Consider the following 20,238-nt stretch of genomic DNA (forward strand, 5'->3'; position numbering starts at 1 on the left):
ACTGATGCCAAGTATAGACCTGTATTGATAACAAGATGGTATTTTGGAACATGCATGTGTATTATTTAGCCTTGATTGGAACTTGCATCAGAGAAATAGAAGCAACAGTGGGTAAGAAGTTCATTTCTTTAATAATTTCTGTAATTTTTCAAAATTGTACAAATTTAATTAATATCAAGTAGGTTCCACTTCTAATTTTCGAAATATCTTCAATACTAATTTTTTTCTGAGAATCTATAAGATTCAATTTCTTTTTGTTCAAAATAATTGAAAATTTATTTTTTTGGAGGGAGATATATTTCAATACTTGGCATCTACAAGATTCGTATTTTTTCAAGGTAGTCTACAAATACTAATAAGGTTGGCTAATATCTATTTACATATTAAGAAAATGTACATTTGCACTTTATCACAGTGTTGTATGAAATCTATTTAGAAGGACAGTATTTATTTATTAGTTGTAATTGACTATATGGATAAGCTTTTAGTATCTGTGATCCCTCTAGTATGAGTACTTTGTGTAATTGTTTTATGCTAGATGTATGTGTACTTCGTACTGATTTTAACTTAAGCCAATTACATCTAAAAGTTTGTCCTTAAGCTGTGCTGTTACACCACTGTCCCGGTTTTAGGGGTGAGTTTTAATGTTTAATCCCGCCACATTTGTATTGGCCTGTCCCCAAGTCAAGAGTCTGTAATTCAGGGTTTGTTTGTTAGTCACATTTGTCTTGTGTAAAAAACATTTTTTTTATTTATTATGCCGTTACAGTTTTCTCGTATTTTTAATTGTTGTTGCTAAAATAGTATATATAACAATAATACCGAACTTCACGTATTTCTGACTTTCTGAAGAAAATGATGGGTTAAATCTGGTTTAATATATAGGTTAACCTCTCACATGCACATGTATTACAATTGCTTATAATTCTGTTAAATAATTGTAATCAATAACCAATGAGACCAATGTTACAGTTTCAAAACAAACAAACAGCATCGTATGAGTGTATGTTACGTCAGTCGCTTTTTTCAAAGAATAAAGATCAATAACTGCGCGATGTCATATATATCAGAAATTTATATTAAAAAACAAGAATGTGTCCCAAGTACACGAATGTCACACTCGCACTATAATTTGGCATTAAAATTAGAAAGATCATATCTTAGGGAACATATGTACTAAGTTTCAAGTTGATTGGACTTCAACCTCATCAAAAATTACCTTGACCAAAACCTTTAACCTGAAGCGTGACGAACGGACGGACGAACAGACGGACAAACGAATGAAAGGACTCACAGACCAGAAAACATAATGCCCCTCTAGGTGGGACATAAAAAACTAACACTAAGGGTAGATTATTTCGATAGATATAAACCAGTCGCTTAAGTTTCATTAAAACTCCTCAAAGCACTTTGACGTTTATGATATTGTCCGAAACCTAGAAAATCACGTTTTTATGAATGATAGCTCGGAAACGTAAAATCTAAAATTTTAAAAATCAAAAGGGAGCTTACGTCAATAGATATCAACAATTCACAAAAGTTTCTTGAAACTGTTCAAAGCATTTTTATGTTATTGTCCGAAAACTGGAAAATTCCCCTTTTGCAACGAAAAATCACTGTAAATTGGAAACACAAAATCGAAAAAAAATATAAAGATAAAGATAAATAAATATCTATAAACAATTCGACAAATTTTCTTACGAATTTGTGTAAATATTTTTTGAGTTATTATTGTCCGATATTAAACTTGAAAAAAACCTTGTTCAATGAATAAAATCCCGTATCCCGTATCTCGTAAACGTAAAATTTTAAATTCATTACAATCGAAAGATACCTCAACTCTTTGATGACATACGGCACTGTATATTATAATAATTACATTAGATGTATGTTTCATTATAATACTTTATTCTGATTAGCTAACAGCACATCACGTGTTATTCCGTAAGCAATTGTATCACTCAATAATACTTTTCATTCATGATAGCACGTGGTCCCACAATAAAGTGCACAGGTGATTCGTTTTTTCTTGATCATAGCTAAACAAATGTAATTATAAGTATTGAATGCTTCTTTTTGTAACTTCATAGGGTTGTAAAAGCGTTGACAGTGCGCACATTTTTAGAATGAAGCGCTTCTGCGCTTCATTCTAAAAATGTGCGCACGATCAACGCTTCCGCGCTTCATACAAAATGTACTTCGGTCAACGCTTTTACACCCCAATGAATTTACAAAAAGAAGCATTCAATTCTTAAATACGACCCGTAAATGGGCGTATAAAAACCAGGCTAATGTTACATGCAACTGGGTGATTTGAATATGGGAAATATCAGATAGACCATACCTAACCACACATGGAAAAAATTCCATGTTAGTCTGATATCAAATTTATATATATATATATAATATATAATATAACTCGTCTAAACATCAACCCAACAATGTTAGATCTGTAAATTTGCTTTCGCAAATTTTTGGTTCTTCCCTCGCCGGGATTCGAACCCATGCTACTGTGAAATCGTGACACCAAATCGCTTGCACTGCATCCGTCCCGCTAGACCACACAACCACCTGGGCTCTCACAAAAAGAGCTTTCGCTGGCCGTGTGTTACCTTTCCTCGTCAGTTTTGATCTAGCGGCGTACTACAGTACATAAAGTCAGTTTTGGTTTTTTTTTTGCTTAGGAAAATTTTTCCTCAAAATAGGTAAACTTTTTGAATGACGTCATTGTTTGGTATGTGACGTCACGAACGTCGAGTTTTCATATTGTATGTGACGTCACGAACGTCAAGTTTTCATATTTTTTGGCACACTAAATGCAACTATGAAAAATACAAAACACACAAATTAATACAATAATAAACAAAATATTTTTAAAACAACAGCACGCAAATTGTAAGGTAACCCAGGTGCTTCGGAAAAGTAATTGAGCAGTTCTTTTAAGGCCTTTGAAACAAGACAAAAGTATAACTGAAGGTAACCCAGTGCTATGGATCAGAAAACAGTTCATATAATATAATACTCTTCTGTTGAAATATATGATAAAGCGTATAATACATGGCAAAATCCGTATCACATGCCGTATCATCCTCGACCAATATCATCCCTCGGGCCTAAAGGCCCTTGGGCTGATATTGATGTCTCGGGATGATACGACATATGATACGGATTTTGCCATGTATTATTCTCTATGTACTGTAGTACGCCGCTAGATCAAAACTGACGAGGAAAGGTAACACACGGCCAGCGAAAGCTCTTTTTTTGAGAGCCCAGGTGGTCGTGTGGTCTAGCGGGACGGCTGCAGTGCAGGCGATTTGGTGTCACGATATCACAGTAGCAAGGGTTCGAATCCCGGCGAGGGAAGAACCAAAAATTTGCGAAAGCAAATTTACAGTTCTAACATTGTTGGGTTGATGTTTAGACGGGTTGTATATACATTATGTACACAGCCACGTATCATCATCATTGATGGCGATCCGATGGATACATCTGTTGTAGAGTTGTCACTGACTCAGACGTATTTATAATATATAATATATATATATATATATATATTTGATATCAGACTAACATGGAATTTTTATGCATAATAATATATAATATATATATATAATGTATATATACAACTCGTCTAAACATCAACCCAACAATGTTAGATCTGTAAATTTGTTTTCGCAAATTTTTTGTTCTTCCCTCGCTGAGATTCGAACCCATAATGTATATATATAAGAATTTTTATGCATAATAATATATAATATATATATATAATGTATTTATACAACTCGTCTAAACATCAACCCAACAATGTTAGATCTGTAAATTTGCTTTCGCAAATTTTTTGTTCTTCCCTCGCCGGGATTCGAACCCATAATGTATATATACAAAATATAGCGATTCTACCGGACGGTATTAATTGATTATAGCCATACTGATACTGCTATCGTTTAAGTTATTTCTGACCGCCGAGTAACTTTGAATATCATCTAATATTTCTGGAAACTGAATAACTACAATACATATTATACAATATTACATTATTTCAATTTTTGATTTTCGTATTTGAACAACCTCAGATTCGTCTCAAACGTGATTTACCTTGTTGTATCATAAAGGTGGTTCAGTGGAATTATAATAGAAGGTCATTGAAGGTTAATGAGCATTTAAAAGGATCAAACTTCAACAGAATGACATTTTGTAGTGCTTTGCTTAAGTTGCTGTAGTTAAATTCTTCATAAAATGGACGATTTGTCGATATCTATTGTTAAGAATTGTACTGAAATTTGATATTAACATAATCGGTTCTCATTGCTGCGAAATGATAAACATAAATATATACCTTATATGTCTTTATAAACAAGGTTGATATTAATGTGATAAATTTTAAGTTTATAATAACATATTTTAAGTATAATAGTAGGAAATGAAATTTTGTGACAATAACACTGCAATAAAACGGAAACATTTGTGACGTGCACTTGGTATGAATCTAAAACATTTTTTCAGATACGGGATTTTCTGGCTGCGTTGAAGACCCATTGGTTGCCTACGGCTGTTGTCTACTCTTTGGTCGGGTAAATGTGTCATTGATACATTCCCGTTTTCCATTCTCAATTTTATTAGTATTTTTTTTTCGAAGTAAACTTTTTGATATAAAGTAATGCGAGTATATAAATGGATGTCAAACTGAAATTATGGCGTAGCGGTATTTAATTTGTGTACATACACTGCATATATCAGTAGTTATTGACTGCTTCGTCTAAAAGCTGGTCTAGTAAACTCTCGACTCCGTCTGTCATTCCTTCAATCAATGCGTCTAAAAGGTCTTCGGTAAACCTTTCGACCAAATTTTTTGGCTTTCTAAAATTTTAAAATTTATTTTTGTTCTGCAGCTTAGTAATAAATAGTTGCAACTGGTAAGCAATTTTCGAATCTGCCTTGATTCTACTTCCAATGAAATCTTGAATTTTTACAACACTGGATTTACAAAAATAAGTGTTTTTGTCAGACAAAACACCTATGGTAAAATTTAGTCCAGTTTCTTATTCCCCCCATTAAATCTCAAAAATGTGATGCAGACTGTTGAATAAACGGCTCCGCTGGTTGTTCAGTGTGTACCACAATTTTTTATGTTATTTCTTCACACAGTAACAATAATATTATAATACTGGGGCCTGGTTTTCGAAAGTATTATAAGATATGTCATAAGATATATCTTAGGACATATTTTATGATCATTTTATGACTATCATATGATATGTCATAGGATGTAAATCAAAGCTGTCTTAAGAGAGTCATAGCTATGATGCTCTTATGACTGTCATAAGTGAACATTATTTTCTATTATTTTAAATAATGATTAAAAAGTGATAAATATAAAAATGGAAATGGAAAGTATGAACATAATAATTATTACCATTCTTAATATTTACGAATATTTTATTTTTTTCATTATAATGAACATGAAATTTTATACAAAAAGGAATTGAAATATGAGTTGATAATTTGTTTAACTTCAGTTTGTAATATAATACTAAATCTTGTACTTCGCTTTCGTGTATTAGCATACATGCATTGTTATTTAACTGTGAATACTTTTTAGATTCGGTTAATCAAGTACCCGCTTAACGAAATACCCGTGCACATACGTTGATATAGTACTATTAAATATACTAGGAACGAAATAATATGTATATTTATTATACAAAACCATGAGTTAGAAAAGAATTCCAAATTGTATGTCGCAGGAGATTAAAATTTTAATTCACGTAGTTGATAAAAATAAATCTTTACTATTTAGCTTACTGAGAAACACAACAAATATTTTTATTGCAGTTAACATGAAATTATACATGAAAAGTAATTAAAATTTTAGTTGACAATCATAAGACTATCATAAGTCATGTCCCGAATGGTCTTAAGTTTACGACAAAAGTTATGACAAATCGTAACTTTGGACACTTTCGAAAACATATCTTACGACTATGACATGTCCTAAGACCATCATAAGACATGTCTTAGTCATAAGATACCTTCGAAAACCAGGCCCCAGATTCATTGAATATATCGCGTAAATTTTGCGTTATACGATGGTCAACAGGTCAATTATTTCACTAATATGAACGTCTATCAGATGTACAGAAATAGTGAAATTTGGTGTTTTGATATTTTTATGTTCAATTATCACCATTGGGCATGTGTGATCAGAGAGCAAGTTTAAAATTTCAAACCTGACCTTTTCTGTTACGTAGATTTAAAAAAAAATGGTTTGTACTTTAATTTGTTTGTGCTTTATGTAATTGTTGCTCGTTTTAAAACCATACAATCAATTTAACCTGCAAATTCACGGCCGACACTCGGCTAACCGAGAGATTGGTCGGTTAATCTATATTGAGTATGCGGCTATATCGGCGGTTGGTCTGTTAATCGGGTTGGCTAAAGTCTGTTAATCAGGTGTTATTGAGAAAATCATTGAAAACTCAGCATGTTTCATTGTATAGCCTTTTAAATATATGTTTATCATAAAAAATATTTATGTCTAACAAAACTATTCAATGTACTGAATCCAGTGGTGTAATTATTATTTTTCTAGCTTCTATGTACGATCTATAAAATGAAAAGGCAAGTTACTCATCAATAAATTTATACACATTTTACACACACAAAATGTACACAAAATGACACTTGTGTTGAATTTACTTGCATGCAATATTTTGAACATCGAAAAAAGACAGGCATTATGTGTGTTAACCAAAATTGATATCATTGTGCGAAAAATCTACACGAAAATCCGTATTTTGTTGACATAAATCAATCTTTTTTTAAAAACCTGGTCTGTTAATGGGTCGGATGTATAAAACCCGGTCTGTTAATTGGTCTGTTAAGAGTTATGAATGACAATAAAAGTATAATTTTATTACTATATAGTGTGTTAATTTGGTAGGCTCAAGACGAGCGGCTAAAATATACGGAAACAACACTTGAGCAATGAAACATAAAATATATACGGAAACAAAACATGAGCAATGGAATATAAAATATACGGAAACAAAACACATGAACAATTAACAATTTAATAGGCAATGGATATTGAAAATTGATAAAAGTGGTTTCAAAAAGTGTTAAATTAGAGTAAAATTAATTTTATCCGATAATGGTCTCATATATTCTGTGGATTCTGTTTTATTGTCATGAATGACACCAATTTGTCATCTACATTGGTGACCAGTATATAAATCAGAGATTAACGTCGTAATGTAACTAAACATCAGTAAGTAAAATATATTGGGATGCCTAAATATAAAGAATAGAGAAAGAATAATGAGTAAGATAAATAAAATGTATAGAAAAGTAACATAACAATTTAAAGAATACAGAAATAATCAACACCCCAATCCGGACCCTCATGGTATACACGAGAATCTGGATGGAGATACAGAATATAAATAAAAGATAAGGACAGTAGAGAGTGATGCATTGCTAAAAAAGAGAGAAAAAAAACAATAATTGTTTAAGAATAAAGACATGAAACCACCCTGGGTGTTGAAACAGTAAGGCAGCAACCATTTGATTTTCGGGGGGGGGGGGGGGGGGGCTATGGTTTTTTTTTCTGTGCAAACTTTTTTTTTCGCCTTCGGCGAAGAACAATCTATTTTTTTAGCGACAAACCGAAGACAATCTTTTTCTTTCAATTTTAGCATTACATATAGTGGCAGCTGAGGGTGAAACAAACAATTTTTTTTACTCAGGGTCCAAAACAAATTATTTTTTTCACCAAAACCTGGAAACAAACTTTTTTTTCCAAAAAAAACCATAGCCCCCCCCAGAAAATCAAATGGTTGCTGCCTAACGGATTGCGATGTACTCATATTGGTAACAAATGCTTGAAGTTTACATGTGGACAACTGCAGTTCTCCACTGCAAATATGTAGAAAAGGAACTAAACGGAATAACATGAATTTAAACTTAATACAACCAAATGTATCTGCATTCGCTCCTTTCCATTAACTTCTTTAGAATGATTTATAAACAACAGATGATTAAGTAATAGAAGAAAAGAACCAATTGGATGATGCTGACGAATTTGGGTTAAACTCTCAGTGACAAATATCATGTGCATATGAGAACGACAACACGTTATATGTACCCTGTGTTGTATTAGAAAGACACGTTCAGTCGGATTTGAGAACATGCTACTTTTTGCAGACACAAAAATTAAGGCTGATTGAAATCGTTAATAATAAATTCATGCATATTCCAGCGGCCAACCCAGATCACGCTATATTGAAGTGACACACTCTTCAATAAAATGCAAAGAAAGTCAAAACAAAAATGCGTTTACTGGAAGGATAGTGCTGCACCGTGTTATCATTTTTTTTACTCAAGAATCTCTCATTCTTAACTTTTTCAATGGGAAAATATAAAGGTAGCAAAACTATTTTCGTGGCTAAATAACTCTTAACTGACACAATTTCAATTGTCCAACCCATTAACAGACTTTATAACCCATAATTTTCACTAAAACGTGGTATTACTCACGTTATATTACAACTATGAATTATTTACTAATGTCAATTGATATGCAAGAACCAAAGTAGTATTTTGTGTCTTTTAAATGATATCTAAAATTGTTTGTTTCGCCTTTTATTAAAAAATTGCTATGCGTGTAGTCATAAATACTACATACTTGCGCGACGCCTTTTACTTTTACTAAAAACTGCGTAGACTATGAAATGTTTTTAAAGGTGGAAAATGTTCTATGATAGATATCATTTTGTCAGACACTTTTCTTTTTTTGATTTGATTCTTATAATATGCAAAAAATCTGTATATTTGATAGAGTTTAACATTAAATTGTGCGTTTTACTCTTAACAGACGTATAGCCAACCCGATTAACAGACCAATCTCCCATATAGCCGCATAATCAATATAGATTAACCGACCAATCTCTCGGTTAGCCGAGTGTCGGCCGTGAAATTAAGTTTATGTATTAAGGGAGCACTAGCTATGTTGGGGTTTGAGTGTGTTAGTACTTCAAGTTGTGTTCGATGAGGACTCTCAATAAAATACAAGCAAGTGTATGTTTCAACATTCATTCAAAAGCATAGAATCATAAGTACAATATACATGGTAACGCGACGTCACATCGTTAGTGGCGACGGCACACATACGAACGCATAACGTTCCCGCAATCCTCGACATCCTGGTCACGGCACCAATGTTGGATTTTGAGTGTGTTAGTACTTCACGTTGTGTTCGATGAGGACTCTCAATAAAATACAAGCAAGTGTATGTTTCAACATTCACTCAAAAGCATAGAATCATAAGTACAATCTACGTGGTAACGCGACGTCACATCGTTAGTGGCGACGGCACACATACGAACGCATAACGTTCCCGCAATCCTCGACATCCTGGTCACGGCACCAATGTTGGATTTTGAGTGTGTTAGTACTTCAAGTTGTGTTCGATGAGGACTCTCAATAAAATACAAGCAAGTGTATGTTTCAACATTCATTCAAAAGCATAGAATCATAAGTACAATATACATGGTAACGCGACGTCACATCGTTAGTGGCGACGGCACACATACGAACGCATAACGTTCCCGCAATCCTCGACATCCTGGTCACGGCACCAATGTTGGATTTTGAGTGTGTTAGTACTTCACGTTGTGTTCGATTAGGACTCTCAATAAAAACAAGCAAGTGTATGGTTCAATATTCATTCAAAAGCATATAATCATAAGTACAATACACATGGTAACGCGACGTCACATCGTTAGTGGCGACGGCACACATACGAACGCATAACGTTCCCGCAATCCTCGACAAGCTACATGTACGATTTATATATATAAATGGTTCAATCATAAATGAAAGTGAAAAAGTGAATGATAGTTCGCTTCTAGCAGCCAGTATTGTACATTTTTGTCAAAATAAGCTAAGACCCATCAATTTATTCACTTACAAGTGGATACTTGACCTCATTTTTTTTGTATTCATAGGAACTTCAATTTACAATTATTTGCATTCATGTTTATGTTTATATCGTGTTATATGACCGTCTGTAGTTTTCGGAGGTCACAGGTAAAAACGATGATATACATTTGTTTAATTTTCGTCTATAATATGAAATTAATAAGACCTATATTATTTTATAGATGAAGCTAATTTCATATTATAGATGAAAAATAAATGTTTATCATCGTTTTTACCTATACAAGTATGTTTTTTTGTGGATCGAACCAGTCAATCAAATGATTTACCTTTGTTTCACTTTCAATGTTGACATTCTTTTCCTTTAAATAACTTTACACATAAATTCACGTGTTATCCATATCAAGCCTATAAGGTGTTAAATTGAAGTTCACATGAATACGGTTTCAATGAGGTCGAATTATTCACTTGCAAGTGAATAATTCATAATCATTTTTTTATTAGCTTATTTTGACAAAATTGAACCATTGAATCATTAATGATTGAGCAAAAAAAAAATAATAAATTAGATTTTTATATAACTCGTAGCTGGTGCCTCTTTGAATTATAATATAAAGTTTGCTTTTTTGTCGGAATGTTAAGACAGATAGTTGTTGTCAGTTGTTTCCGGTTTTCCAATTTTGAGTTATATTTCATATGCATCTTATTGTTCAAATATTTCAAACCTCCAAAAAAAGTAACAAGATATAAACAAAGTAATGTATAAGCAATTTGTGTATTCTTAGATACATGTACCCAATATCCTAATAAAGATAATTTAAAACAACTTCTTCGATTTTACAGTTTGAGTTGGAGTTTGAGAGAGACCGGAAAAAAGTTTATATATCATTTGTATTTTGTTTTATTGGACTTAAAACGATAAGCATAACCCTTATACGTAAATAATTAAACGAAAGGTCGGACTCGAATACTAATAAGTAAATATCTCAATAAAAATTATAATCATAGATCTTATGCGAATGAAGTTATGGGAAAGCACTCTTTAATGTGAAATGTTATTCTTGACTTTGGGTGCAAAGGCCTGTATACTGTTACGAGAAGTAGTACCTCTTAACCCCGGAAAACTATTTCTGCATTGTAATTGATTAAAGTAATGCGTTCAAGCTGATCAGTATATTGTTAACTGAAAAGAACTTATAAATCTGCAATAAATTGTTGAATTCACATTTATCTCTACATGGGTTATACAACTTGATGTCAATTTAACTATTTTGTTATATCCTTCTTGACGATTTACCTTTTTAAAGGTATGCTGTTTTTCAATTTAACGAGACAACACAGTGTTGCCGTTAGTATTTTATTAAGTTATAAAAATACATCATTCAACTCAAAAGCTAATAAAATGCTGTTGCAAAGATCAAATATGTTTCACCCTTGACTTAAAGCTTTTAAAGTCATATGAAACTTCAGATTAAAAAAAAACTGCTTTTTCCCTATTTGGCTAGTTTTTGTTATAAAACTTATGTACATATACTTTTTTCTTAAGAACATTCTATTATTTGTCCGAATTTAGAAGAAGTTTTACTTTTTTTTTTATTGCTTGCTTCCAGCAAACAATTCGCCGATATGTTTTCCGTATACAGCGTGACCTTTCTCGTAAAAATTCGGCGATCGCAATACGCAAGTGCAAATGGAAAACCAAACGTAAACATCGCTCCGTCATCAAGATAAACTATATCTTATAAAATATTGTTCCTGTTATACACGTGTTTACCTGAATATCCATGCTTCTTTGTTGATTGTTTACAAACGGGCGACAATCATTAAACTTCGGCTTCAAAACACGAACATTAATCAGCTGCCATATTTTCATGACAACACTGACCGATTGAAATATCTTTTGACGATTATTCGAAATTTAAGCGAATAAAATGATGAAGTCGTTCACAGGAGAAGTTTTTGATAAGTGTATGCATTGTTTCAAGAATTGGATTAACATTAATTTTCCCCGGTCACTCGTTTCAAATGACTTTAAATATAATGAAAGTCATATAAGAGTAATCTCCCTTTTATCTGGTAACAAAAGATGATAGTATTCATGCAGTTTGTTTAAAAATTCAAAGTTAGAAATTTTAGAATTTTGTATAAAAAAAAACGACGTACAAAAACAGCTCATCTGCAATATATACCATCTGCATGCCACAATACATCATAACGGACTATGTTACAACCCCAGATACATCCAACGAGGAAAGATTTAACTCGACGAACGACACCTAAATTGTATAGCATAGTTGGTAGAGAGATGTAGGGTACTGGCCACAATGGATAAAATGATGTCACGATAACACAGAAGTAATTGTAAGAATAACGTTGAGAGTAGAACAAAAATTTGTCTACAGGCTAAACTGACGTCGTCGATGCCTTAAATTTCAAATGAAGTATACATCTATAGTAAGCTCTGTTCTGTTTAACGAATGTAACGTCTGATACGGTACTTTTTGTCCGCAATTCGCTTTTTGTCCGCTTTTGCTTTTTGTCCGATAATTTTGCTTTTTGTCCGACACTTTTGCTTTTTGTCCGTTGCTTTTTGTCCGTTTTGCTTTTTGTCCGATTTTCTGTTTGAATTTTGAATTTTAGAAAAACAACTTTGCGAAATTAAACTGGTTTGAACTAGTTGGATACAAATCGACAGGGTGGTTGATGGAAGAGCCTACACAAATACTGTACACTTATACACAGCGAACATAGAAATTACCGTAAATGACCTAATTAGAATCTATATAATTGATTATCACTCTGGCAAAAATAATCACGAATATAATGCCTACCCATGTTAAAACTACAATTAAGTATAGCTGGCATCAATTATTTCTTAAATAAAGTACAATTCTTAAATAGGTACTGGAGTTTGAATTACGATTTTTACCCATGTCTGTGTTGTTGGGGTAAAAAGCATGATAAAAAGAGAAACCATCAACAATAACAAAAGAAAAAAAAGGGAAACAAAATCAGCAGCAGTAAAAGATCAATCAACTGAAATTCTAGTCATGAATATATTCTAGCGTAATACATTGGAGCTTGGCTTTCTGATTTCCATAAAAACATACTGCATTCTATTTCAAAAATGAAATGCCGACTAGCGGTATTTTTAAAATACATTGTACTTATTCAAGACGAGAAAAAAATGAATAAATAATAATACAATGTATAATAGTGCACACATATAACATTCATTTCCTTTTCCTGTTCTGGTAATTCAAGATATATTTAGTTGAAATGCACTAGAAATTACCAATTGAGGGGAACTAACTCCGTAATTTGCTATCATTCTAACCAAAAGTTATCTGGAGATTACTCGAATTACCAGACACACAGAAACGAAAAAGCTACCATTCCTACCTCAAGATGAACGCTACTTCAAATTGGATGATTAAGTTGGTTTGGTTTTTTTTCGGTCAAATTTGAAATTCTTCTAAATTGCCTGACGTTTACAAAGACTTAAATATATTTAACACAGTTCACACAGATTATAAAGATGAATAAAACAAATTTTCGTTTTTGGAAAACTGCATGGAATTTTTCAATTTCAAACAATATTCTCAAGCTTAAACTTATTAAAAAATTTCGTTTTGCCTTATTCTACTTGTGTAACTTCCAAAAATTATTTTTCGAATAAAAAGAAGCAATACACTATTCAAATTCAACATGCGTCGGTGTAAGTTATCACATCGATGAAATATAATTGTATTTAATACAATTAAAACATGTGTTACGTAGCCAAAACAAGTAGATGCAATATTCGGAAATAATGATAATTTCAGATATATAAGAAGGTATATTAGACATGTAATTACAATGTTTAAATTAATATTTACGGATGGACAATAGTATCATTTTAATATAGATAGCCTATAACCTATTAGAAGATACAATCAACAACTCGTGTTACTTCATTTAATTTACTGATGATTATGTATAACATATCAAATAAATATACATACAAGTTTTTATTTTTTTAATTTTGATACAATCATCAATCTTTAAGTGTAATTATTGTCATTTTTTTATTATATCTTGTGCGTAAACAACACAACCTGTTTCGCCAATTCTTTTAAAACCTTTTTTTTCAAATATAATAAGAATAAAAGATGATATTAAATTGACTTCGATTGACAAATACGTACCCGAATTCGTCAATATATCTGTGTCCACATGAGACTCAAACAGTCGGAATCATGGATGCACAACTGGGAGTTTTCCTTTTCTTGCTTGTGACAGTCCTACAGACAGTAGTTGGTAAGTTGAAATTTTAAAGATGTTATGTAAATATTATCTGTATGTAGATATCCGAAAGGTTTGTTAGTTTTACTTCCTTTTTAAAATTAAATACTTTTGAAAATTTGTGCCTTTGCACTCAATGATCATATAATTATAAAATCAAAATTATTCTTAAAATAAAGGTCAAATTAGAATAGAGGATGTATAAAATTTAAACATCGGTTATGTACTATTGCATAGATCGATATTTGCTGAGTTCTAATTATTATTTGTTTTTATTCTTTACTTTGATTTTTTTATAGTTTTATTTTTGTTGGAAAAAGGGGTTAGTGTTGGGGTCGTTGTTCCAAGTTAAAAAATATTGGCTTACAGATTTGCAGAATATGTTTCATACATATCAAGTTAAAAAAAAATAATACATAATTATCTCATTGACTGGGACAAATTAGGTGAAGGTTTGTCTGTAACGATCACTGCTCATTATGTACTTTTTAAAGACACTGAAACTGTGGGGTCACCAAAGGTTCTCAAAACCTAAATAAAGTAATTCGAAAAATTAATCAGGAAGGAATAACATGATGTTTTGATTTATATCAATAATATAAATCAAAACCTAAAGGTTATTCCTGATTAATTTTACGATTTTTTAATTATTAAAGGCGTTAAAAACCTTTGGTGACCCCACAGTTTAAATTCTATAATAAGTAAGAAGTGAGCAGTGATCGTTAAGCCCCAGTCCCACTAGACCACGATCGCACCACGCTCACCACAATCTAAAATAAATTTGGATCGTGGTGAGGTCGCGGTATGAGCGGCATGAAAATTTTAATTTTCGTTGCTTTCACGATGCTACTACGTCCTAATTACGCTTCTACAACGATCCCGCTGCGATTAAACCAAGTTCTCACCGCGCTTATTCTGCGACCTCACTACGCTTATAAAGATCTTTCTACGCTCTTCACGTTCTCACTACGACCATACCACGAGTTATCCGATTGCAACACGATCTTACTGCGATTATAGCACGTTCTTACCACGATTATACTACGTTCATACCGCGATCTTACTACTTTCTCAGCAATATCGTGTTTCATATCAATATAGTTCCATTCCTTCTATTTCTGATTAAAACGGAAATTTCTCGGAAACAATACAGTCATGCCACCAAAATCTACAAGAACACGTGGGCGTGGTGGTAGGGGTTGGTGTAGAGGCAGAGGGAGCAAAGTATGAACGCCATACTAAACTCCAAATAGTACACAAGAAACTAAAATTAAAAAAAGTACAAGACTAACAAAGGCCAGAGGCTCCTGACTTGGGACAGGCGCAAAAATAGTGGGGTTAAACATGTTTGTGAGATCTCAACCCTCCCCCTATACCTCTAGTCAATGAAGAAAAGTAAACGCATAACAATACGCACATTAAAATTCAGTTCAAGAGAAGTCCAAGTCTGATGTCAGAAGATGTGACTAAAGAAAATAAACAAAATGACAGTATTACATAAATAACAACAGACTTCTAGCAGTTAACTGACATGCCAGCTCCAGACTTCAATTAAACTGATACTATACACATACGTAGTGTAATACTTGTCATCAAGAGATGTCGGAACGACCAATCAAACCTAAATTACAACCTATTGCTGGTCCATAAAGCTCAAATGACGATATTTTAGTGAACGATAGCAGAGATGACACAGATGTGTCAATATATATAGATGTGGTATGAGTGCCAATGAGACAACTCTCCATCAACGTAAAAATCTATAAAAGTAAACCATTATATGCCAAGGTACGGCCATCAATACGAAGCATTGGCTCACACCGAACAGCACGCTATAAAGGGCCCAAAAAATACTAATGTTAAACCATTTAAACGGGAAAAACCAACGGTCTAATCTATATAAAAACGAAAAGCATGGTTGAGCCGTTAGAGCAAATAGATAAAATAAATACATTCAGACAAACAAAATCTAGGGAGTTTTTTTTTATATATTTAATGTGAAAATGACAATAAAAATGATGGTCGTAGTGTGAACGTAGTAAGGTCGTGAGAAGAGCGTGATGAAGACGACAAGGGCGTGCTAGAATCGTACTATGGTCGTGATCCGCGTGGTAAAGTCGTAGTGGAAGCGTAGTTGGGTCGCGTTGAGAACGTGATGGTCGTAGTAAGGTCGTAATAACGTCGCTGTGAGATCGTAGCGCAATCTCTCCGAATAGAATCACGCTTTCGCTACGCTCTCGCTACGATTGTACTGCGACCTTTGCGATCTTACTACGATCTTAATGCGCTCTCACTACGCTCTAACTACGACCTAATTTCGACACGACCGCACCACGATTGTTTTGAACATGTTCAAAGTTGGCCACGCTCTTCACGATCTTGAAGACCTCACTACGACCGTGGTACGACCTTACTGCGACCTACACGATCGTACCACGATCATCAAAATTTGCATTATTTTCACAGATCGTAGTGCGATCGTGGCCTAGTGGGACTGGGGTATTACAGACAAACGTTCACTTAATCTGTCCCAGTCAATGGGATAATTTAGGTTGTCAATCAATGGCCACAGCCACACTGTTTTGAATATGATTCTATGTGTTGTTAATCAATGTGTCGCATTTTTTTCAAAACAAAATGGCATATAGACAAAGCAAACAATCTTATATGATTCCATACATGCGCATTGCTTTCGTTTTTATATTTATTAAACGATTTTTGCGAGTTTAAGGTTCATTATAACAAATGGACAAAAATTGCTGTGTTTAGAGTACAAAAAACTACTCCGAGTACAGACTGCATTCATCTTTCTTTGATGGTACATGCATACTCTATTAATAAAAAATATACCGAACATTTTATCCCATTTACGGATTAGTATTAAAAGTATTGCATTTCAGTGAAGAAAACAAATTACAATAACTTTTTTCCGCCCTACAGACTTAAAGAAGTCTAATGGCAATTGGTCACGAAGTCTTGTGGCAAGTGGTCACAAAGTCTCATTGCAAATGACCAGTGAATCTAAGTAGACATGGTAATCATTTGCCATTAGATTCACTGGCAATTCGCCATTAGACATGGTGACCATTTGCCATCAGATTCACGGGCCATTTGCCATTGGACATAGTGACCATTTGCCATTAGATATAGTGACCATTCGCCATTAGATCCACTGACCATTTGCCATTAGGTCAGTTGACCATTTGCCACAAGACTTGGTGACCAATTGCCATTAGACATAGTGACTATTTGCCATTAGGTCCACTGATCATTTGCCATTAGACATAGTGGCCATTTGTCATTAGATTCACTGACAATTTGCCATCCGACATAGTGATCATTTGCCATTAGATTTACTGACCAATGGCCATTAGACATGGTGACTATTTGCCATTAGATTCACTGACCATTTGCCATGGTGACCATTTGCAATTAGATTCACTGGCCATTTGTCATTAGACATAGTGACAATTTGCCATTAGATTCACTGGCAATTCGCCATTAGACATGGTGACCATTTGCCATCAGATTCACGGGCCATTTGCCATTGGACATAGTGACCATTTGCCATTAGACATAGTGACCATTCGCCATTAGATCCACTGACCATTTGCCATTAGGTCCACTGACCATTTGCCACAAGACTTGGTGACCAATTGCCATTAGACATAGTGACAATTTGCCATTAGATTCACTGGCAATTCGCCATTAGACATGGTGACCATTTGCCATCAGATTCACGGGCCATTTGCCATTGGACATAGTGACCATTTGCCATTAGCGACATAGTGACCATTTGCCATAAGACATAGTGACCATTCGCCATTAGATTCATTGGCCAAAAAAGCAAAAGTGTCGGACAAAAAGCAAAATAATCGGACAAAAAGCAAAACGGACAAAAAGCAACGGACAAAAAGCAAAAGTGTCGGACAAAAAGCAAAATAATCAGACAAAAAGCAAAACGAACAAAAAGCAACGGACAAAAAGCAAAAGTGTCGGACAAAAAGCAAAATTATCGGACAAAAAGCAAAAACGGACAAAAAGCGAATTGCGGACAAAAAGCACCGTATCAAACGTCTGACGTGGAGTTGTAATTTATTTAGACGTATATTTATGCCAAAATGATTTTATACCTTGACTGTAAGGTTGGCTGTTCCTTTCTCTGATTTTTTCTCCTTATGAACATATCAATTTACCATATATGGTATCTCGGAATGTTTCAATGTATAGTAACTTTCTCGATCTCTTCTAAAGTGCATACAAGTCATCTATAAAGTCCTAAAATAAATGGGAACCTGTTTCTTTAAAAGTGAAAAATATTTTACATTGCTGCCCTTTTAAATTAAATTTGTTTTTATATAATAAAAAATTTAAAATAAAAATACATTAAATCATAATCGGATTAAAACCCAATACCAAATTTGGAAATTATAACATTAAGGGCGTTTTATACCATTAGACCCATACAAATCATACTTATATCAGCTTTTCGTTCTATTACAAATTTATGCTGAAAATATGCATTTTCCGTTTGTATTTGTGAAATCCTGATTTTTCTGGTTTTCATTTTGATTTTTCTTAAACATATTGGAAATATTAACCTTTATTGTGTCTCATATTAACCTTTATTGTGTCTCCAAAATAATGATATTAGCATCGGTAACTACATGTTACAATGTTTTATAAAGATGTATGCCTCATTCTATTCAGCTTCGGATACTATTTCAATCCAACAGATGCCTCGGCAGGTATGATATTTGACTACATTTTTTAAGCATCTTCTTTTCTTTTTTATTTGTCTTTGTTACTTTCTGGTTTTTTTTTGTATTACAAATAAAACGAAGAAAAAAAAACAACTATATTTTAGCTGCTAATGGTATTTTATTTAAATTAGATATCTAACTTTTCGAATGGAATTTAGAATATAAAAGTCTGCCTTCTTTTCTAAATTTTGAAGATTGCATATAATATATGTCCTTTTAGCTACATGAATACAGGTTTGGCGTGTAGTTTGATTTCAAAGAATATGATTCTACATAATCCCTGATTATACAAACTCACTGTAACATATATATACTTGCCTCTTTCAATTAACTAAATTGGTTTTTGTTTGTTTGTTATTTTTACCTAAACCCATTTTACTTTCTACCATATCAACATGTAAGATAGCTAACCTACTCCTTGGACAGATTCAGTAGTAATATCTAAAGCAGCAGATCAATGAATATTAATGTTAATATTTACTTTTTTATTGTTAAAGTTTAAATCTTGTCTGGTGATGTTCGTGACCAATAAAATGCAACGTAAGCAAATTTGCTTCCTGATTTAAAAAAAAATGATCTTGAATTGGTATTGGCCGTTTTGAAGTCCAAAATAATTTTGATATTGAATTAATTGTTTTCTGTATCATCGTACAACACAAACGAAGGATTTTATATAGTTAATGTTGTTTTATTTAAATTTTGATATTTAAATTTTCGATAGGATTTTGAATTTTCCCAGTCTTTTTCCCCATGATTTAAAAAACTGCACTTGTATGCATTTACACATATGTCCTTTAAAGAAGCTATATTAGTTTGGTGGGAAATTTAATATAAATGTCAGATTTGTAATGGGGATACAATAAAGATAGAAAAGTGTGGGTCTGAAGGTTTTGACCAACAGAATTTTGCAAAGGACTGACACAATGTTTGTATTTTTCGATGGAAATGATAAAGAGGGCCAGCAAAGTTTTGTCAAAGACCACCAGTGGGAGAAAGATTTGGAGAACTTTAATTTAAATTGCCTTTCAAAACACAGAACTTTTTGGAAAGGTCCACTGTTATATGTATCTTCTTATCAATACTAACATTTGACCTATAGCAGACTGTGTTTTATTTGCCAATTAAATAATTTGGATCGTAAAGTTGTTAAATGAATTCTACCAAACGTGTATTTTCCTTTTTGTTGTATGAAGAACAAGCATGTGTCCAAAGTACACGGATGCCCATCCGCACTATCATTTTCTATGTTCAGTGA

General features: G+C 32.9%; 1 protein-coding gene across 6 annotated transcripts in view; it reads left to right on the forward strand.

The window, feature by feature from the left end:
- Window positions 1–20,238, forward strand: part of LOC139528371 (carbonic anhydrase-like) — a 63,995-nt gene that overhangs the window by 26,068 nt on the left and 17,689 nt on the right. Inside the window, exon 1 of one of the 6 annotated variants that reach the window (XM_071324326.1) lies at window positions 21–111. The exons of 4 other annotated variants lie outside the window; for them this stretch is intronic. In XM_071324326.1, coding sequence (XP_071180427.1) covers window positions 36–111 — 76 coding nt within the window. In that variant the 5' untranslated portion in view covers window positions 21–35. Of the gene's footprint in view, window positions 1–20; window positions 112–14,102; window positions 14,236–20,238 lie in introns of those variants that run through there. One more of the 6 variants, XM_071324330.1, reaches the window with a different exon arrangement.

This window comes from Mytilus edulis, chromosome 6, assembly GCF_963676685.1.
Source record: "Mytilus edulis chromosome 6, xbMytEdul2.2, whole genome shotgun sequence".
In the NCBI taxonomy this organism is placed as follows: domain Eukaryota; kingdom Metazoa; phylum Mollusca; class Bivalvia; order Mytilida; family Mytilidae; genus Mytilus; species Mytilus edulis.